At 41.7% G+C, this 22981-nt stretch overlaps 1 protein-coding gene across 5 annotated transcripts; it reads left to right on the top strand.

Moving 5' to 3' along the window:
• The first annotated feature begins 780 nt into the window (after positions 1-780).
• On the top strand, positions 781-22583 carry igsf5b (immunoglobulin superfamily, member 5b). 5 transcript variants are annotated; one of them, XR_003982344.1, is made up of 11 exons: positions 781-977; positions 2615-2710; positions 4202-4525; positions 8001-8128; positions 9701-9866; positions 10477-10604; positions 19854-19878; positions 20590-20678; positions 21036-21100; positions 21724-21762; positions 21930-22026. XR_003982344.1 is itself a non-coding variant. In XM_030404626.1 (11 exons), the coding sequence occupies exons 2-11, from the start codon at positions 2662-2664 to the stop codon at positions 22029-22031; spliced, it is 1119 nt and encodes a 372-aa protein (XP_030260486.1). In that variant the 5' UTR covers positions 783-977; positions 2615-2661; the 3' UTR covers positions 22032-22583. The 5 variants fall into 5 exon arrangements, 4 of the variants coding, with proteins under 4 accessions (XP_030260486.1, XP_030260502.1, XP_030260497.1 ...); XM_030404626.1 differs by having other exon boundaries at positions 783-977; positions 10477-10608; positions 21930-22583; XM_030404642.1 differs by having other exon boundaries at positions 784-977; positions 4211-4525; positions 10477-10608; positions 21930-22583.
• Positions 22584-22981: the final 398 nt, after the last annotated feature.

The following is a 22981-nucleotide window of genomic DNA, read 5'->3' as shown; positions in this document are numbered from 1 at the left end:
TTTCCAAAGGAGCATACAAGAAGGTTTTGACCTGGTGATGCAGGGCTCTCACACCTTCTTAAACATCAAATTCAAGGACTTTATAAAGACTTTCCAGGTCTGATTCCATCAAATTTAAGGACTGAATGAGTTGAATGCGTGAACAGTTTTGCTGCCAAAAATGTAAAGCCGCTGCTTTTCCCCCTCAAATTCAAAATCTTTTAAGGATTTCAAGTACCAGCGGGGAAACCTGTGATGGCGCTACACAAAAACTCAGTAGATCAGGTAGCACAATTCATTCCATCGGCTAGAATTGAATGATAATCCGTAGTTGCAGTGACATTTCATTAAAACTGCAAATGTCAACCTCATGCAGGCACAAGAGGGAAAAAGTCAGGGGACCACCGAAGTCACAGAAATAAATTGTTGCGGAAGCATGATGTTTCCGTACCAGACTTCACGAGAAGCCAATAATGTCAAATGCCATGTTGGTGTTGCAGGCAGGGGCATTTATCCTCTGGGGAACTTGAACGTGTGCATTTTTATGACTAACCATCAAAAAGTTGTGGAGATATGTCAGTCTGAATCAAAGTGGGACCAAACGACGGACACGCCGGGCATGGCTAACAATATCAAAGCATGTCATCCCTCTGCCGTACATCATACTGTACGTCTGCCCTGTTTTTCATACAGATACATCACAAGTGTGTCCAAATCCATTCATCTGAAGAGGGCGGAGGTCTTCTTGTAAGGCCCTTGGGAACTGGGGCATCACAAGGGGTCATTGTTTGCGGTCTGAGTCACTCTGTATATTTACATCTGTGTGCAGCACGGGGCAAAGTTCCCACTGAGTTTGGTAATATTTAACGGGACAGTTTTGGGTGACACGGCTGAGCACCAAGTATGAAGAAGAAGCAGTATCGTTGACATGACTCCCCCTGTGTTTGCGTGTGTGTTGGTGATCACTAGCTGCTGATCCACAGAGACAACGGACCGAGGTGAGTCAGACGAACAATGTTACAGAATTTATGTTTCTTATTGTTTACTTAGTTTGGACTTCATCTGCTCAGGAGATGCTGCACTCAGCTGCGTGTGAAAGGAATAGTGGAGAGACAGGTGCTGCACTGCAGGTCAGACCACTTATGCACAAGATCTCAGTGATTATGCTGGGAAACTGTGTCTCTTATCACACGAGCACCTGGATTAAATTAAACGGAAACTGTTGTAATTTAACCGAAATACAATCAGTGGTAAAATGATCCTAGAGTTTCTTTCATGGAGGCAACAGGTGAGCATGCAAACATTTATTCAAGATCTATCACATTTACTGTAACCTGCTTCGTCTCCACAGGTTGGTTAGACTTTATTGCATTATTGCTTTCATTTCATTGTCGGTAAATCCTGAGTTTAACATTGCGTAGAAATGCTTTGAGTGCACAATATTGATTCAGACCAGAATTGATAAAATAATAATTCATTTCACTCTTACAAAATTAGCTTTATTGACTGTTGTTTCTTTTCCTTTGGAAAAAATTTTACCAGCAGCTGGTTGTGTTATCAGGTAAACTTTAAAGACTAGATTACAAGGGGAAGGTCCTGTTGTCTTTCATACAAGATGTAGGAAATTATTACATGAGACAACAACCATGCCAGTATCTCTGTGAAACTGACATAATGTTAACTTCAGCATGTTAGCAGTGTTAGGGAAGCTACTTTGAAAGCATACCAATTACTTCATACTGAAAGAAGTTGTACATTAATAATACAATAAAATAATATAGAAAGATGAACATGCAAGAATTTTTTTTTGTAGTTTCAATAGTTAAAATGGTAACTATGTGAATCACTATGTACTATAACTACTTTAACTACCTCCAAGAAGCTACTGCAAAATGTAGTGAAACCACAAGTTTATTTATGTGCAGCTCACTACTCACACATACGTCACGTTAGCATGCTAACATTTGCTAAATGGCACGTCACTGGTTTTGCAGGTATTTTGTGAGCCAAAGTATTTTGATGATTTCACATTTTTGACCTGGAGACGGGTTTAAAGGGATAGTTCGGGTCATTTTATGTGGGGTTGTGTGAGGCACTTAGTAGTCAGTGTGTTACCTGCAGTAGATGGCTGTCAGCTCTCCCCCTGTGTGGAGATGAAGCGAGTAGTGCTGGCAGGAAGCAGAGCATTGTACTGCTGTAAACCCAACCAGTCCCATGAAGTGTACACTATGCTTTGAACATTTTTGGTGCTTTACATACGTTTTCATATGTACAGGCGCAGCTGTCTGTGTGTGTGTGTGTGTGTGTGTGTGGCCTAATACGGTGTGCGGCAGGTACAGCGGCCGGCAATACACTCACCTCATACAACCTCAGCTCACCTTAAATTTAAAGAGGCTGGAAGTCTATACGTAGTGTCACAGAAATTCACCCTATTTGCCCATATCTTTAATCACATATCTGCTGGTGGCACTTGAGGAGAAGTCAGGGTCTTTCCTCAGTTATTAGCATTCATACTGTGTGCCTCGTGGATACGTTATATGCTTTTTTTTTATGTCACTCCATCCTGTAGTTGTTAAGATATTTCAGTTTAGACTGTGGTCGACCAACAGACCAACATCAATTCTTTTTGTTTCAGGTGCATTCAGAGTTAAACAATGGATTGACTGGACTGACTGACCAAACATGGACATCTTTTCTCTGTTAGTGTTCCTGCTGTCGTGCATGATTCAAGGTGAGAGCTCGGCTCAAAGCAAACAGCAGCCTGTTTGATTGGAGATGTGTCACAGAGCCCGGTAATGTGCTGGTATTAACGGCCACATCCAATGCCGCCGTGTGCTTAATAGCGGCACCCTTCAGATTAAACCCCGCAGACAACCTAATTAGAGGCCCTAATGATCTATCTGCACTTTATAATTAATTTCCTTCAAAATGGCTGCCTATCTAGTTAACAGTAAGCTGTAGCCAGTGGTCAGGGGACTTCAGAGTCACTGGATCATGGTCCCAGTAGATGCACGCACAAATTATGCTCATTAGCCTGCCATTCTGTGATTGCAATGAAAAGAAATAGCTGTATAGGCTGGCCTAGATATTACTCAGACCCAATTTCCTCAACGGATGCATAATTTATGACTCCTCATGCTGGCTGTAGATGGTAACGCAGTTAGCTCCCCACAAACAAGTTATCCATCACCGTGAGTACTGTGGTGTAAACCTGTTATTTCATTTTTCACGGTTCGCCATTAATATTAATTCCTTTTCTCGTTCATTTGTCAGCGGTAGAGGGCCACAAAGATACGCTGGAATTAGAGTAAGGACATGTGCAGTGATGTGCCTCAGTGTGTGTGTGTGTGATGTTTATAGAGTAACTGTAGAATAGGCCCCAACAGTTGGAGCACCGGAGCTTATGAATGTTTCCTCACAGTGTCTGGTCTTCTATTTTAGGCCTCATGTAATCCTCGTAGCTTTATCAAATTCTGCAGGTTACCGTTCAATGTTTACCCTGCAGAATGATGCTGTGGCCCTTTGCTGACAGCTACGGATTAATTTACAGTCTAGTTATTCTGTCGGTAGTTCTTCCCTAAATCCTATTTGCCCTCATCCATGCACCCAGCCAAATCACCATCTCCATCTGGACAGCCACACCAAGAAACCGATTTGGAGAGTTGTTGCTGTCACTCTCTTTCTTTGTCTCTTTATCCCTCTAAGGCTTCTTTCTTTCTTTCTCTCTCGTACTCATTCTCTCCACGTCTTGAATGTTCTGCAAAATTTGTTTTAAAGTGACACACTGAACCCTCTGTCATGGCCCCCTGTGGCCCCCCTGAATTAGATAACTAGAGGGAACTTTCTGATAAAGTCAATAGTGGAATTGTGCATATTGTAATATTCTTGGTATTATAAGGTGTTAAAGGAATAGTTTGTAATTTTTTGAGAAAATACAGACTATACGCTGGTTGTTTGTCAACAGGAAGATAAGAAATAGTCCAGCACATAACCCAAAAACCAAATCTGGATTTAGAGTTGAAAGTAGATGTTGTATGGATTAAACAAATGAGATATAATGAGTTGCTTAGTGATCTTGGGAAGTGCGGTAGAGGAAGTAGAGGTAGGCAGATTATGTTACCTTTGGACAAAATCAGGCTAGCTGTTTCCCTGTTTCCAGTAATGTGCCGCTGGCTCCATAGCCATAAGTTTTCTGTGTTTCTGTGTTTTCCGTCTCTTTTGGGAATTTTAGAAGTTGGAGCTGAGATGAAGCTGTCACCTGAAGAACTAACCGTCCTGCGAGGTGAAGAGGCCCAGTTCACCTGCAGCACCTCCAACATCCAGTGGGCCGTTATGACGTGGCAGCTGAACCAAATACCGGTCCTCACCATCCACAACGACACTGGTGTCCTGCCTGTTGCCAACCCTGATGTGTCTGCTAAGGAAAGCCCTGACTCACCGGGAGACTGGGTGTTCAGCCTGAAAAACACAGAGAGGCAAAACCAGGGAGAAGTGACCTGTAACCTCCAGGATATTGATAGGAGAACAGCAAGCCTGTCTGTACAAGGTCTGGATGTTGAAATGTAACAGTATGTTCCTGTGTGAGAGACTCAGAGGAGCTACTATGTGCATGTGTGTTACCTTGAACATTGTGGCAGGAAGGCAGCAAGGAACTGTTTATTTCTGCTGCAGAGAATTTCAAAGGCTTTTTGTGTAGCCAGCTCCTCTCAGGGATACTCGTTTTCTTGCAAGCAAGAGTCTGCGCGCGCACACACACACACTCACACACACACACACACACACACACAGATACACGCACAAAACAGCAAAGGAAACCAAGCAGATGGCAAGCCTCAATTGCAATGACTGCAGTGTGAGAGAGTGCAGAAACACACTGAATTTAACCTTGGCGAGGCAAAAAGCATTGGTAAAAGAGAGGTAATTGAAAGGACTAAACAAAAGTTGTGTGGCTGCTTTCGTTCTGCCCACCCACACACTGCTTAGTCTGCTCACACAAAAAATCAAAGAGTCAGATGCAAAAAACGGAGCTTTGTGGCCCAGCATTCAAGGTGCCTGTCCTAATTAAGTGCCTTTGTTTTAATGTTTTTAAAGTTACCAACGTTTTTTAGAGTCCCCTCTGCCGGCGCCTGAGTGATCAATCGGGGTGTATATCATGGGAGGGAAATCATCTGGGACTGTGTGGAGGAGCAGAGTTGCCCAGGCATGTTTGATGGTCTCTGTGACATTGTTGATGACAGTGCGGGTGGTGGTCGGGGATAGGAATTGATTGGCCCTCAGATATAAATACCAGCTGGAAGGCGCTGGACTCCACGCCAGTCAGACCAGGCAGCAGAGCAGAGCAGATTTACAGCCAATCTCCTCTCGTCTCCTCATCCACTGTATATTTTGTATGCCGATGCTGTGCGAGGAGCGGGCGGCACATTTAGGATACTTAAGAGACAAGATTTGATAAGAATCAGTAGTCCGCTGCAGTTTTGATGGTGTTATTATCTCACGCTGGAGAGCACTGCAGCGTCAACCATCATAAAAATGCCATTATTTTATTCTGGCGACTGGGCTTTTCATCCGGTCACGTTGCGACTGTTGTTGCTATTCTGAACGTTAAAAGCTCCAGAAACACTTGTGGTGTAGAGGAACTTTATCATTAGACTGACACATGTCACTCGTGGCCTTCATCAGGGTCATGAAACAAATTCCAAACAACATCTAAATAAGGTAGGATGAACATGAAAAAACAATCATATACATTCACACACGGCGGGGTTGTTATTGTTCATGTGGTTTCAGGAGGTCAAACACACACACACATCACACTGATGGAGCTGCTGACAGAGCGCAGATAGATAGCTCTGTCCTGCTTTCTAAATCACATGCTTTTAATTTTTACGACACATTTTGCACTGCAGACTAGGATGAAGATGAAAGCACAGTATTATGACGAAGGAGTGTGTCTCACTTGCATGCACTCTGCATGTGACAGTATGTACATTGTAGGGACGGCTGTAGGACGCACTAAAATTAAAAAGGACAAGTACGCGCAATTTCACACAAATTAGGGAATGTTTTAAATGCCCGATAAGAAATTATTAGAGGTAAAAAAAATTCTTATGCAGTCTTTCTGTCTTTGTGCTGAAGCGAGGGTTATGTGAGTCTTTTGGGGGAGTGGGGGATGGAAAGGAGGGACTACAATACCAGCACTACAATTTTTTTTATACGGCCTCTTACTTGATGAAAAACACCGTAAATGAGCATAATAATAACTGACACGTTTGTGCTCCCATGGAACCAGCGTGCTTCAGACCTGTGCTTCTATTGACCTTATCACTCAGCTTATTTGCATCTACAGTCTCAACAAACTGAACTGAGAGCTCAGCTAAAAAAAAAAAAAAAAAAAACAGCGTGGAAACATCCCCTCTGCAAAAAAGCGAGAGGAAACAAAACCAATGACCCGTCGCCTCCAATATATTATGGAGAAGAACCTCCATAGCTGCCAGTACCACAAATCCCCACTGACATATGCAGCCATTAACAGTAGTGTATGGTGAATCAGGCCCTCCGGTCTCGATGCAGAGGATCACTATGGCCTGACACAGCCTTTGAATTAATTGTGCATGCTGGCACGCCCCGTTAACAGTCAGCAACTCTGCCTGTGATTTGTGTACTGCAGCTCCAAATATACTGTTGGAATGGGGCCACAAATCTGCAGAGCGCTGCTTGACTCTGTACGCTATCATCCACACTCCCTGCTTTAATTGTCCAATATGAAGATGATGTAAACATGAGCAAACACTCCCGCTGCTTGCATTCGCGGCTCCCTCTCGTCCTCACTCGCACACAAATGCAGCGTGGCCGCACGAACCTCGAGCAAATCAATATGGCTGCATGCGTCAGAGAGTTCGAGCAGGATCTGCAGTGGAGGCCGGAGCTGCAGAGGAGAATGAAAATGCATGCGATGCTTGGCCTATAGATGCATAGGGCCCGTCTCGCTGGAATAAATTCACACCCACACATACAGTGCATGTGTTATATACCGTCCGTGTAACTCCAATCTTGCACACAGTCACGTACAAGTCTTTAAACGCTGCCCTCATAGCAATTTCCCCTCCGAGGAACCCTGCTGAAAAATCTCTCGAATTAGAGTTGAACTGAGGACTCCCCGCCTCACACGACCTGACACAGCAGCCCAAAGTCTTCAGAGTTTCCCTACAGTGATTAACAAACCTTATGAAACCTTATTTCAGGGATCACTTAGACTGGAGCGTTGGGCCGGAGTGCTGATGTCGCCCCTTTCTCCGGTCAGATGTATCAATCAGCCGTGATCGCCCAGAGCCCCTCATCAGTCAGTGCGAATGAGGCTTCTGGTTCCTCGCCAACCTTTATTCATTTATGGTGCTGAGACTCTTTCAAAAAGCAGCTGGAGTCAGTTGTCGGAACAGGTCGCTTTTAAAATGGGATGGTACGATGCTTATGACACCGAATCAGGCATCAGATAAAAGCCCTCGGAGGAAAGGGACAGCCAGTAATGCACACAAAACATCTGAGGATTTGAACCTAAATCAACACAGACATGTCATTCGTTTAGACAAAGCACGGGAGCTTCTGTAATTATCTTTCTGTCTATAGCAATTGTGGGTTGCATCCACCGACTTTCATTCTGTCAGACAATAGACTTCACATATGAGATACTGTATCTCCCCGGGCCTTAAGTGGCTTATTTGGCTGGCAGGGAAGGAGATGAAGGGGAAAAGAGGAGAAGCGTTCGTCAGGCAATTGAGACTTTGAGACACGCGATCAATCACCCGGGACGAATGGAATCCATCTTTTGTAAGTGATGCTCGTCGTTGGGCATGCAACTACATGAATTTTAAAGGGGACTGTTGATGAAATTCATCGATTCCTGGCCGTGTTTTTCGGTATTCATAAACCTATGCACGCTCATGCATGCACCCAATTATGCAGAAGTTTATATACATGCGTAAAGAGACATAAATAACATTAAAATTACTTTCCTATGATTGCAGAGAAGGGCAACGTTAAAGTCTTTTGGGACAACAAGCTGGTTTTGAAGGGGCAGCCGGCCCTGTTTGAATGCCAGGCAGCAGGATGGTACCCTGAGCCCAGTTTGCAGTGGCAAGTGGATGACAAACTGGTAAGAACACACATCCTTTATATTTATATTAAAAAGTTTCATTTTTTAGAGCTTCACAAAGCTTTTTATTTTTTTAATCAGAAAGCACTCATCAAGCTCATGACTTGCTTACTATTACCTATGTATCAGTAAAGTACAAAGCACTCAGGTGGATTTGGATAATAGGATTACAAGAAGCACAAAGGGCAAATTTTGTACAGTCTTGGGGCAACTAGTCGCTAGCTCGTTGGTAGAGCAGAAGTTCCATGTACAGAGGCCCTGGGTCGGAGTCTGACCTGCGGCCCTTTGCTGCATCCATAAAAGGCGTAAAAAAAAGATACTTAAAAAATAAATGTACAGACCCTTGCAAAAACAGTACAGACTCCAATATTGTGCCTGTGCAGAGCCAGAAACATACATGCAGGTTTCAGACTTTCAGTTTTAGGGAAGGGGCCCTTAAGACTTCACAAGACCCTTTAGGATAATGACAAGAGAAGTTGATTTGATGAACTGTGAGTGAAGTCAAGACCTAACAATAGTTCATCCTGCTCCAGGCCTTTTGCGACCAGTTTCGAGAAGACAGAGCCTCACTTTCTATGTGCAGAGGGTTGGAACAAGTATATTTGTTTGGTGCTACGTAAGTGCTATTACAACATAATTGCCAAAAAAAGTGTGGCAAACCACAGATATGTTGCAAGTTAACATTTCTTTAAGTTCATTAGTATTTTGTGAAGATGCTGTACTGCTTACGAATGTTGAAATGCTTCTTGAACAGCGCTCTCTGGCTTGGCAGACTTCTCGCCTAGCTGCAGCACAGCCACCATCTCCTTTTCCTCTCAAATTGAAAGTCAGCTTATGTACATGTAAACCAAACGGGGTGTGACAATTATTGTAGAAATATTTGTATGATAGATATGAAACATACACATTGACATTGGCATTTTGCGCGATTTGGCGCCTCCTACAGTTTCTGAGTGCAACACCACTGTTGTAAATAGAAATCCCAGCTATGGGATGAAGGTGGTAGCTACCAACAAAACTCATCATCATAATAATAACTTTAGTTTGTCCATGGTTTGGAGAAATGTACAATGCGAACATTTTATTCAGACATCTGGGCTGGTTATTGAACACTGATGTGATCTACAGCTACTACCGCCAAATGTCTGCAGTCACATCAAAACCAATAAACTGCAGTAAAAGGTGCAGCCACTCCAATCTGCTGCTGAAGGGAGCAATACGAAGAGTGACCGCATCTACAGATCTGTCTTCTCAAAAAGCTCAGCGTCCTAACATGCTTACTGTAGAGGTGACACAAATCTGGCAGAGATGGGACGGAAATGCTTCACGGGACAGTTTAAAAACAAACAGGATCACGGAGACACCGCACAAAGAAAAATGAGTTTTCACTTTTGTTTTTGGGTCAGCTGTGCCTTTAAATACAGCTCTGTTTTGAGTATTTACAGAGAAACCTCAGCAGAAATCCCATCGTGGGACATCATGAACACCCCAATTAGTAAGCAAAATATAAAAAATACTAATTCTCTCTCTCTCTCTCTCTGTCTCTCTCTTTCTCTGGGGATTGGCGCGGAGGTGAGCCAGGGTGAATACAACATCAGCAGTGAAGAGTCAGGGAAAGGCCTCTTCACTGTGACCAGCTTCCACAGCGTAACGGCAGCAAAGAGCTCTCGTGTGGTTTGTCTGGCCTCCGTGTCTGCCCTCACCACACCACTGAACAGCAGCGTCCGTCTGATAGTCGGTGAGAGAACACAGCCGGTACATTAAACAACACATGCAACACAAATGCACAGAGAGAGAGAGAGCCCTCTGCTTTAATCCTCTATTTTCTCTGTCCTACTTTACATCTCTGTCGCTACATTTCTGCGTGTTGCACTTTTTTTTCCTTTTTTTTCTTTTTTAGAAATCTGTCTCTCTCTGTGTGTTTCATTCTCGTTTTTCCACTTTTTCTGTCCGTTCTCTTTTGGGAAGCCTGTGAATCATCACTGAGCATTATTACTGAGCAGGAGAGGAAGGAGCTGCCAGATCAACGCTGCATGAGTTTGCATCACAGCCGCTAAAGTAGAGCTGAGGTTGCAAACCTCTCTTAAGGCCCATAGCTTCAGAATACAAATACCGCTCTGTTATCATCTCTGCAATGTTCCATTTGTAGTTGTAACATTTTCTTGAAATCCACTCAGAGCCGCATCCCTCAGCAAACACCCTCGTGCCAGCCGCTTCAAATTTAAACAGGAAATTAAACACGGCTTTCGTTACACTCTGTCTGCAAATCTGTAATTGAATTGCAAAGTAACAACACTGCTTCAGCGGTTTTTTTCACCAAAAACACTAATGTGACCTTCTCTTCTCAGTTGCAGAGGTGGTGCAGGATGGAGATGACTGCACAGTCCTGCTGGCTGTAACTGCCCTCCTCGCTGCTCTTTTGCTGCTCCTCCTGCTCTGCGTCGCCGCCGTCCTCTGCTACAGACAAAAACGACAAGCAAGTAGGCACTTTTCTCTTACTTAAATTGCTCCAGGTGAAAACACCCTGTCACCTCCTCCCCCCTACGCCTCTCCGGTACAGAAAGTGTGATTAAAGTATAATGAAGAAGATGGGCGGTTACATGCTGTGACTTGGCGCTGCCCCAGGCCGGCCTTCACCAAGGGCACGTAATATTTTTTCTGACAAAGGCGGAACATTAGTTGTCAGCAGAAAACGTTTCTTCTCAGGAAACGGCGGCAGCACAAAGGTTAGGGAGGTGTGTGCGTGTGACTGCGGGGTTGGAGGTTTAAACAACAGAACAACTGGGAGAATTCGAGCAGGAGGGAGACGCGACTATTAATCCTCACCCTTAACAACTACTGCAGAGGGGCCCTCGAGCAAGACATTTCACCAGTTAAATACTGTGAATGTGTGAAGACACCTTCTGTCCCTGCAATGAGAGTAACTTTATTCAGTAGTTTTTAACGCCAACTTAAATTAAGTTACGTGATTCTTCCCTGCGACAGCATTCTTATCTGTCCTGTGCCTGTCTTTGACAAAATGAATTTACTTTTTATGTTTTGATTTCGTAGCTGCACCTCCTGTCTTTTCATTCAGAATACAATTGGTTGTTTGTCTATGTAGATGAATCTTTTTGAATGCAGACAATGAAATCGCTTAATTTCAAATGTTGGATTGGGGGGTTCTGTGTCCACCCGTGACCAAAGATTCAACATTTACACCCACATCATGCTGATTTGGTGTGTTGTGCGGATGTGTGTGTATCTATTTTCAGTCTCCACATGACTATTTCTGTCACTTAATGATCAACTGAAGGCAACATTATGAATGTTTTATGGAGGGACAATCCAAATGTGCACTGTTATCTGTTGTGTATGACGACCTGCACCGCCTGTCAGTGTGACCATTTGGAAAAAACTATCAACACTTTCGATGTACGGTGCGGTCGGACAACACGCTGTTTGAGCCAGTTCTGTTCAAGCATATCTTGACCCTTGATAAAAGTGAAAGTGCTAACAAATCACCATCTACCCGCAGCTTATAGCTCCCCTGCTGGGGCTCAGCCTGTCAGCTCTGCTATCAAAAAACCCCCCAAAACACTCTGACGTTAAAAAGGGGATGATAAATGTGATTTCATTTGGGACTGTAATATAACTTCAACACAGTAAAATTTTTACTGAGGTCGTCTCATCCATCACTCAGTGCAATGCTGTTAGTGTTTCCTGACATTTATGGAGCCATTCACAGTGGACAGTAAGTTAATGAAGAACCGAACCATAATGCGTCCTCATTTGATCACTTTGTTTTGTAATTTCTATTATTTGCTTCTTGTTAAAATCATCAAGTTTGAACTTTGTGCTGTCGTACCTTCCAGTGATGTCCTCTCTTAAATACAAGCCCAGTAACAGTAAATCCACTTTAATTCGACTGGTGGTCTTCCCATTACTGGTAGATGTGATTTAACAAAAGGTGTTAGAGGGTGTTGCAGGAAAATCGATTTAAAAAATTGCCAATTATAGTGAGTCTCCCTTGGATAAATAAAGCAATCATTTCCTGGTCCTGGGTTTATATCTAAACCCTGTCAGTAGCAGTGGGCAGGTCTGATAAAGGCCACTGAGATGTGCAGATGAGTTGACAGTTGTTCCTTGGTAACGTGGCGACCTTGGACAGGGTATCAACCTGTTTGCGAAAAGGATTACAGCTGTTGATACACTGACAGAAATTGCACCTTGGGGAAAATGAGACCCTGACTCATACCTGATTCCTGCCAGATGAGTCAGTATGTGCGACTGAACATACCACCCTGTAACAGAGTGTCAAATTAAGCATCTGCACACAGTTTACCCCTGTAGATTCAAAGGAACAGGTCCACATTTTGGGAAACACAATTATTACCTGTTTTGTGGCTAACTGAGCTAATAAGCTAACACAAGCTAACAACAGGCAAATATAGCTATAACGAGTAGAGTGAGCTCCAGTTTGCAGTTACATCTCAAAGTGAAACTCTCGCCAAAATGCAACTTAGGCTTTTTCTGTGATTGTATATAAGTCAAGCTCATTTTCAATGGAGTGCAGGGGCACTTTTACGATAGCATCAAAATCAAAATCGCTATTTTTTAAAACACTAAGAAGAAAATAGAAGAAAATAGCGATTTTGATGCTAGCGTAAAAGTGCCCCTTGCACTGAGAAAATGAGCTTGACCCGAAAATGAAAATACGGTAAATCTTAAAAGTGCCTCCTTCGTCGTAATTATGCTTTTACAAGAAGGTTTGACTCATATACAATCACAGAAAAAGCCTAAGTTGCATTATGGCGAGAGTTTTACTTTAAACATTGGACCTTTAAGAGAGGCATGTTGTTTTTTTTTTTTTGTTTTTTTTTCCACAATATGTTTATTGTCATTTTTCTTAGAACAACCCAACAATAAACATAACAATAATATTTGACAATGCAATTTAAATTAGGACTACACATACTCACATTCCCCAGACACACACATTCTCGCACACCTGCACACCCTCATCTCCTTGCACCTATCTAAAGTAAAATAAAAATAAAATAAAATAAATATTTTCCATCCTCATTTACGATTTTCTTTCAAGTTGGGCCCCCCCTTCCATCTTTAATTATATTCATATATGGTTCCCAAAGCTTAGCAAAGTCTTTCCGTTTGCCCTTAGCAATGTAAGTTAGTCTTTCCAGACCAACACAGTGCGATAGTTCCTTTATCCACATCCGTAGTGATGGTGCTTCCATGCTCTTCCAACACAGTGAGATTGCCCTCCTGGCCTGGAGAAGTCCAAAGTCCAATAGTTTGGTCTGTTTCAAGGTCTGTTTAAAGTTCTTCGGATATATTCCAAGCAAACAGAGCCCGGCATTTAAAGGGACTCTGGTGTTAAACAAGTCTGACAAACATTTTAAAACATCCTTCCAAAAATCCTGGATCTTCACACATTCCCATTGACAATGAAATAGAGTCCCTTTCTCAGTCAAGCATTTAGAACACACATCAGGGATATTAGCAGACATATGATGAAGCCTGACAGGGGTTATATACATCCTCATAAGCCACTTATATTGGAGTAATTTAAACCTTGTATTAATTGTCTGTGTTTGTGCTCTTAAACAAGCATTGTTCCATTCCGTCTCATCAATATCCTCCTTAATATCCAGCTTCCAAGCATTTAGTTTATCGCGTGCTGATTCAGGGCTATTTGCAACTAATATGTTGTAATATCTAGATACATGTCCTTTCCTTCCTAAATTTACAAGTGTAACTTCCTCAAGTTTTGATAAAGGTGGTATACACATTATTTGTTCAGATTTTTTAGACATATAACTTTTTAACTGCAAATATTTGAAGAAGTGTTTTTTTGGAATTTGATATCTCAAACACAGCTGATCAAAGGAAAGCAAAACTCCATCCTTGTAAAGATCCATCATTTTCTGAATGCCTTTGACATTCCATAACCTAAATCCTCCATCTTTCTTGCCGGGTGTGAACTGTGCATTACCCCAAATAGGCGTGAATTGAGACAGTGCTGGCATGTCACCCACATGCTTATGTGCAGCATGCCATATTGAAATTGTATTTTTGAGAAACGGATTTTTTGTGTGCTTTTTTAATGTTTTTATGTCAGAGGAATATATATACAACTTTAATGGTAGATCCGGAACGGACTCCTGTTCAATGTTTACCCAGGCTGGGGGCGCCGCTGTACAAAAATAGCACGATGCTGCCGTCAGTTGGGAAGCCATATAGTACCATCTAAGATTTGGAAGTTGAAGCCCCCCTCTTTCATAAGGCAAATATAGTAGATTAAGGCGGAGTCTAGCTTTTCTATTATTCCAAATAAATTGACCAAGTAGTTTATTAAGCTTATCATAGAACTTGTTTGACAATGGCAATGGAAGTGTTTGAAAATAGTATAAAAATTTAGGTAAAACTGACATTTTTATAAGATTTATTCGACCCATCATGGAGATAGGCAAATTAGACCATCGATTCAGTAATTCAGTTACATCATCCACCAGAGGGTCATAGTTTATTGAGATTATTTCACTGAGTTCAGGAGTAATTTTAACACCCAAGTACCTGAAACCTTCAGTCGTTGTCATAAATGGGGTATCTATTATGGGACTATGTCTTTCTTCCTTATTGAGAAACATTAACACTGATTTAGAATTATTAATTTTATATCCGGATATCCCTCCAAAAGTTTCAATTAATCTCATTAGACTAGGAATACTATTTTTTAAATTTGTCAGGAAAAATATGATATCATCCGCATATAAAGAGATGCGATGATCCACCTTCCCAATTGTTATACCTGATAAACTCTTATGGACTCTTACAGCCATAGCTAGGGGTTCAATTGCTAATGTGAATAATAGTGGAGATAATGGACAACCCTGGCGAGTGGATCTCTGTAGACTAAAGGGTTTGGAGATGGTATTATTGGTTAAAATCTCAACGGTTGGATTTGTATCTAGCAGTTGGAGCCATTTTAGAAACGTTTTCCCTAACCCAAATCTTGGAAGTACTTCAAAGAGGTAGCCCCATTCTATCCTATCAAATGCCTGGCTTGCATCGACCGACAGCAGTGCTGTGTCCTTTGCGTCATATTTCTCATATAGTATATTTAGGACTCTTCTTATATTATGGTAACCTTGTCTATTTTGTATGAAACCTTGTTGATCATCAATGATCAGCTGAGCGAGGTATTTGTCTAATCTTCTAGAGAGCGTTTTGCAAAGAATTTTTATGTCACATCCCATTAAACTAATTGGCCTGTAAGACGAGCATTCGGTTGGGGGCTTATTTGGTTTTAATATTAGGGTTATTATAGCTAACCTTAAAGAATCTGGGAGTATTCCTTTCATAAACGACTCTTCATACATGTCCAGAAGCGGCCTTAATAGCTGTCTTTTAAATGTTTTGTAAAACTCGATTGGTAACCCATCTGGTCCGGGTGCTTTACTGCTACTGATATCTCCTATAGCTTCATCAAGTTCTTTTGTTGTTAATGGACCATCTAGTGTTATTTTCTCGTCCTCTGATATAGTCGGAAATTGCAACTGGTCAAGAAATGTCTTCTGAGCTTCTCTATTTTCTGTACATTCTGATTTGTATAACAATTTATAAAAATTTCTAAAAGTGTTATTTATCTCTACGGGGTCCATAATTAAGTTGCCAGAGTTTGATTTTATACTATTTATAGTTCTTTCAGCTTGTATTTTCTTTACCCTCCATGCCAATAATTTACCTGCCTTTTCCCCTTGGTCGTAGTATGTTTGTTTAATCCACATTAGGCTTTCAGCAACTTTATCAGTCGTTAACTTATCATAACTAGCTCTCATAACAGATATATTATGTAATTTTACAGGGTCATTATCATTATAAAATTCAGTTTCAGCTTTTTTTATTTGGTTTTCTAGTGAATGTAACTCTTGGTTATAGCGCTTGGTCTTAGATCTCTTGTAGCTGATCATTTCTCCTCTGATGTAGGCCTTAAATGCTTCCCACCTAATGCTGGCCGTAGTTTCATTTGTATTTGTTTCAAAATATTTATCAATGCAACTTTCCACAAATTTAACGAAGGATGGGTCCTGGAGCAGATAAACCTGTAGCCTCCATCTTGAGCAGCGCTCAAACTTACCTAAATTAATCTCCATAGACACTGATGCGTGATCGCTAATTACTATACTATTGTACCAGCTATTCTTGACATTGGACATCAATTCCCTAGAGATTAGGAAGTAATCAATACGCGAGTGGGTTTTATATGAGCTTGAATAGCAGGAATATTCCCTCTTATTTAGGTTCTGTGATCTCCAAATTTCAACTAATCTTAAATCCTCCATATAGTTAATTAGTGTTTTCCTAGTTTGCGCATGTGTCATATCAATTTGTGTGGATCTATCTAACACTGGGTCAAGGACACAATTGAAATCTCCCCCAAAAATATAAAGTCCCTCCAAGGCAGACACAGTAAGAAACAGCTTTTCAAAAAATGATGGGTTGTCTTCGTTAGGGCCGTATACATTTATAAGATTTATTTTTTGTGACACAATATTACCTTGAACTATAATGTACCTTCCATATGGATCTTGGGTAGTGTTTATGATTTGAAATGGAATTGATTTGTGTATAAGAATGACTACACCTCTTGCATAAGTACTGTGGGAAGCCTGAAATACCTGACCTGGCCATCTTTTACTCAATGAGTGTATGTCTGAAGTAATCATGTGGGTCTCTTGTAGAAAGACTATCTTTGAGTTGAGATTTTTTATCCTGTTTAGTACTTGTTTCAGTTTGGCCAATTGTCTCATTCCCCTTACATTCCAGCTTGTAATTTGAATGTCTAAAATATTCTTCTGTTTTGACTTATCCATAAAATGCTATCTCAGTCAAATATACATTTTAGAAACTGTAGAAACAAATAAATAGAAGTGGTGCAAGTACAACCTCTCCCTTCCACACATATCCATCCCCCCCCCCCCCCACACACACAGACAAATCCCTACAAATACAACTTCAACATTTCGAACAGTCCCACCCTCGAACCTAGCATTTCTACTGCTGAAATGCATTCCCTCCCTTTTAGTTCGGAAAATTGAGGAACGTTGATCCACAGTATTTGGGGAGCAACTGGTCAACGTGACCAGGACCTTTAACAAAACAATCAATGCCATCTACCACGCACTTCGCATTGCAATATATGTATGTACATCCCTTTCAGAGTATAAAACTGTACAATTCGGCCATATTAAAATAATATCCTCACGTTTATAATATATAATCATCAGTTGCAAGATATATAAATAAAATCTACCCAATCCTAATAGATTTGGCGCCGAAGAAACACTGGCCTACATTATTACGTAATAATGCAAGCATAAAAATGAAGTAAAATAAATAAAAATAATAATAAAAAGAATAATAATAATAAAAAAAAACATATATCCATGACTTGACTCACAGCGACAAAATCTTACTTCAGCATAGCTGGACCTCTACAGCTGTTGCCCATTGCTAATCAGCTGTTTCTTCTGTTCAAGTTCAGTTCACTGTGGTGGTTTGGCTGTGGGATACTTTTGTAGAACTTTTCAGTTTCCTGTGGCGTTGAGAAAAGATGCATCTTGCCGTTGTACAGCACTCGGAGTTTGCAGGGGTTATGCTGAAATCCCCGGAAGGCGTTAATATCAACAAACAGTTTCGTTATCGGGTTGAACCCCCGTCGGATCCGCACTGTTTCTGCAGAGAGATCCTGCACGAACGTTATCTTTACCCCATCGTATGTGATGTCTCGCTTCCTTGATTCGCGGTAAACAAACTCCTTCTCCTGAAACTTCAAGAAACGGATGAGGATGGCTCTGTTCTGGTTGGGCTTCCCCGACGCTAGCGTGCGGTGAACTCGCTCCAGTGTGAATGATCTGTCAGGGTCCGTCCCCAGCCATTGTGTCAACTTGTCATTAATGAAGTCCAGGAGTGTCTGATGACCCTCGGCCCCTTCTCGTATACCGAACAGACGTAAATTCTTCCTCCTGCCACGGTTCTCTAAATCGTCTGTCTTGGCCTCAAGATAGGCGATTCGCTTAGTGGCTAACTCAAGTGCCGTTTCAGTTTTTTCAAGTGCATTTTCTGCATCATATATGCGGCGTTCAGCTTCTTCGATGTGTGTTGCATTAGAGGAAACATCTCGCTTTACCTCAGACACACTGCACTCCAACACCGCCATTGAGTTTGCCATGCCAGTCAAACGGGTGTCGATATTGTCCAACTTTGTTCCGATGTCTGCCCGGAGCGACTGCAGCTCCCTCAACACTTCAGCTATATTAGCCATGCTAACGTTAGCTTCCAGGTCGCTCGGTGGGCTTGGCGGAGTTGCTTTGCCAGTTGCCGTACTAGTCTTGCGTGCTCGGGTAAAAATGTCGCACTGTTTGGCTGCAGTTGATTTGGACATATCAGCGCCGAGTTTTTTAGCGAAAATGATGGCCAGTAATTTAAGGGATTTTAGGGAAATGGTGCGTGGTTGCAGGGAGCTTCCTCACTATGCTGCCATCTTGGTCTCGTCACGTGCTTCCTCTTTTTTGTTTTTTTTAAATGAAGGTGACTAAGGTCATACCAACTTGCCTGGCTCAGGAAATTCTACATTGATAAGGGTTTGAAACCACCACACAGTGAGATAGTTATACTGCAATTCATTCAGAGCTTCTACCCCGACTCAGAGTATCTGTGATGTGGCTGCAATACTTGTCACCTCTCCAAACAGAGAGGTCATTACCGCGGCAAGTCGAAGGCGTACAGTGGTGCGACGGAGTAAAAAAGACAGTCTGGCCAGGAACGAGGGATGTTGCTGAGATGTTTCTGGAGAGTCATCTCCGAGAGGGGACTGTTGTTTTATAGCACAAGGAGGCGGAGGAGGCCTGTTTGTGTGCGATAACAAAAAGTAGCCCTGAGTCACACATTTAGAAGTCAGTCTAATCCCTGTGACTGATTCTGGACCATTGCAAATCACGGAGATACTTTGGAGCTGAGGGATTATCATAAAGCAGGTGTGACCTTTCTCCTCCGGCAGCTGATTCTGTACCTGAAACGTCTGATACCTTGCTCCATTGTCCTTGCTCCGGTCTTACGCCTCTAACGTAACATCCCTGTGCACGTTAAATTGACTTCATGAGGATGTTTCACAGGCTGTGGCATGCCTCCAAGTCACTAAGCTCTGCTCTGAGTAATCCACCTCAATGGGGAGTAATATATGCTTTGTAATTATTGGGGGGAAAAAAATAAAGTGATCCAATATTGTCACCCTCAAAGACTTTGGCCGGCATGACAGCGGGGATTTAAAATATAATGACAAAGGCAATTTCTCTCCCTGTAAAAAGGAACAGTTTATATCTCTCCTGAGGCAAGCGCCATCTGCACCATTGTTATATTGTTGTGTTTTTTCGCCGTGGCCAGGAGGACCTTTGGCAAAGACAAACCATGAAGCCGTGTTGCAAAACTCATTAACACTCAGCTCCGGCTTTCAGCGTTGAATTGCAAACTGACTGCAGGCCATGATATTAGTGCAGTCCCCAAAACCAATAAACAGCGGGACATTTAAAGCTTTCATGGTGCTGTTGATGCAGCGAGCGAGCACGTTGGTCAATGCCGTGAGTATAATAAAGTTAGCGGCTGATAGCTCATAATAGTTCTGTAAACTTAATGCCTCCTTTTTTGTTTGTTTTTTACCTTTCAGAATCGAGCCCACAGGAGGCAATATGGTAAGATTTAAGAGCTCCTTTTTCTGGACTCTCTTTGCTTTATGAGGCTATTTTTAAACAATGAAAAAAAACTCTGCATTTTCTTCCCTTTTTAAAATAACAAACACAAGATCGGCTGTGGGGCGAAAGTAGCTGCAACAAATCTGTGAAAGAAGCAGAGACGCACAGTCCTGGCTGCACCGAGCTCCGTTTTTACTTTACATAAGCTGATGTGAAGACTCAGCACCAATCTCGGTTAATACATACAACCAATGAATGGGCTTTTATTGTTCCTCATTATAAGAGAAAATTGAAGACATGAATTTGAAATTACATGCATTAAATAGTCATTCCATTTTGTAACAACTTAATTAAGATTCAAATTGTGGTTAGCTCATTTAAGAAGCAGAAACATGACGTTATATATTTGTCAGCATTTTCCGTGCAGCTGAAACACGTTTTACAGCTTTTCCATTGAGTACATTGAGGAGGTGGGAGTTGAGCACTTCGGTTGGGTCTAATAAAATGCGGTGAAAAATGATGATGATGTTCATTTTTTATCTGTCAAAGCAGTTTACGATAAAAACAATGGAGAGGCACCCTGATTTACTGCAGCTTTGTGCAAAAAGAAAATTGTCTGTGCACAACAGCGTAGCCTCTGACAAAGTGGCTCTGCCGTATCTCAGCTAAAGGTTATCTTTTTCATTGGACCGTCCGCTTGGGCATTTGCAGGTTCAGCCAATCAGGGAGCGGGGGAGGCTCGGTTGCTGAGGCGACAGGGGGGCAGTTCAACCCAGGATACACTAGTGAGGGCCCAACAGGTGAGAGACTTACATGTAGTTCACCTAGATAGTTGTTAACTTCTAAACTACTGGAGAACTGTTTCACTGCTATGACACCATTTACAATATAAAATTTGTGGCAACAGATACATTTTTCAGTTAAATCTGACAAACGGCATTTAACTATTCTATTGACTGGAGGGGTAAATCAGCTTATAAAAACTCATAACACTAAATGTCCACTGTTAACATAATTATTTTTTCATTTATAAATCTCTGAAAATCGCTAAACCTGCTACTCATCTGAGCTCTGCTTCATGTCATGAGTTGGCTGTAGCCGGTCGGAGAGGGGCTGCGAGGTTGGATCAGGCTAAAATGCTGTTTTTCACCCTACAGATGCAGTTTACAATGAGCTATTCATAGAAGCTGGTCGCAGGATGGACTTTGCCACCTTTACCAAGGTAAGTGAGAGAGAGAGAGAGACAGATCAATTGGAGCTGAATAAATCAGCCATTCATTGTGTAGTTGGAGCTTCAGCCACCTCCTCCCATGTTGATGAGGAAGGATGGCTGTTGCACCTCTGCTGGCCTCCCATCAGGCCAGCTTGATGTCAGACAGCTCAGCACGTCCATTACAGCATATATAGATAGCATGAACGTTGAGTACCATCCTTTTCGGTCATATTGGTTGTGATTCCACAAACTGTCTTCAGCAGTTGTTGTTCGCTCACAGAACACTGCCAATTGTCTCCATTATCATCATCATCATCATTACTGGAGTGTATCTTGTTACACAAATTGAGAAGAATATTGTCATTGTCCTGACATGATCCCAGCCTGTCAATGTCGACGAGGTAATTGTACCTCAGGGGAGTTTCCCAGCCTGGCCTGTAATTGACTAATTGATTGTTATATTGATTCTGGATAACACACTGTATCGATCTCTCGTGTAATATCCTGGTGTCTGATAATGAATACACTCTTCTGAACCAGTTCTTGCAGCCTCTTTTCAGAATTACGTCTGATTGGGAGCTGCTGTGACTTGACATGCTATGAGTTTGATAACAGGATTACTTTATCTGCAGGTAATGAACGGGGAGGACGGTCACTTTGAGGCTTTTAAGGTAATAGTTGAATCCCTCTTGTCCTCAAAAATGTCCGTGTACACTGGAGATGTTGTTTCCAGGAAAGCTTTCGGGACAAGAATCTGTGTGTAGCCTTTTTGTTGTGATTGTTGTCCGTCTACAGATCTGTAGTGTCACTAAAATCTTAATGTGGTGGTGTGCCCCAGGTCCCTGACGTTGTGTCCTCCAGCAGCTGGTCTGAGAGCCAAACCCAGGCGTCTCTATCAGAGGAAAGCTCCAACAATGTCAGGAGGATCACCACAGTTTGAATATGTTTATTACGATGTTATTTTATGTGACAAAAAGGATGTTATTGGTTTACTATTACATTACAGGTGGGCCAATCACCAGCAGTTACGTGGTATAATGTTTCACATTTTTGTATCTAGAAGCTAATGTTGTTTAATTAATCTAAAAGATAATATCATACCTTTTATCTTTAAATTTAATGCATCCTTAAAATTGGTCAACTTTTCTGTTTGCTTTTAAATTTTCAATAGAATTTCAGGAGAATTATCACCATTTTTTTGTACAACATGTTAATGTCATACACGACTGTACCTTAGAGTATTAACAGGGGGATCACTCACCACTGTTTTGTTGTATGATGTTTCACATTTTTGTAAAGCTGCAAGCTAATGCTTTGTGATCTTGAACTCAATTTGTGCAGCACAATTATTCTGAAAAATGTTGTGATAGCTTTAACATTAGCATTTAATGTATCCATGAAATATGTCAACTGTCTTAATTCTTTTATCACGACACAGATTGTTTTTTTTAGTTTTTTTTTTATAAAATGATTTTCAATAGATGCTCCCTCATATGCTTGACTTATCATGAAACTGGTTGAACAGGCCACAGTATTATAGTCCAACATGGCATATAGCTCATGTTATAGCATACTGTAGGGGTGGGATGATACGTTTTTATCAATATCAATGCCATTGTCGATTCTGCCTATCAATCCAATTCCTTATCAATTCTCATATCGATTCCTGAGCAGTTAATTGAGTGGCAAAAAAGGAGTTCTACACAGTCTTTTGCACCAAAAGCAACCATTTTATTTTTCCCCAAAATTATGTCTGCACAAGACTGTGAACATGAACATATTCAACTCAAACATACTGAACAACACCTTGACAAGATATAGTGTAGAAAGAAAATATAGTTTAAATAAATTAGTTAGACTGCCTGCGTATGAGTGCTAACATAGCACTCG

The sequence above is a fragment of the Sparus aurata genome, chromosome 2 (genome assembly GCF_900880675.1).
Source record: "Sparus aurata chromosome 2, fSpaAur1.1, whole genome shotgun sequence".
NCBI classification, from domain to species: Eukaryota; Metazoa; Chordata; class Actinopteri; order Spariformes; family Sparidae; genus Sparus; species Sparus aurata.
The sequence above is the reverse complement of the archived record's forward strand: the minus strand, read 5'-3'. Positions and strand labels throughout refer to the sequence as shown.

Excerpts from the sequence above, each read along its gene's own strand:
- igsf5b (XM_030404626.1), top strand. The coding sequence starts at position 2,662 with ATGGACATCTTTTCTCTGTTAGTGTTCCTGCTGTCGTGCATGATTCAA. Across the intron at positions 2,711-4,201 it reads GCTGTCGTGCATGATTCAAG|GAATTTTAGAAGTTGGAGCT; the intron begins GTGAGAGCTCGG and ends CGTCTCTTTTGG. Across the intron at positions 21,763-21,929 it reads GTCACTTTGAGGCTTTTAAG|GTCCCTGACGTTGTGTCCTC; the intron begins GTAATAGTTGAA and ends GGTGTGCCCCAG.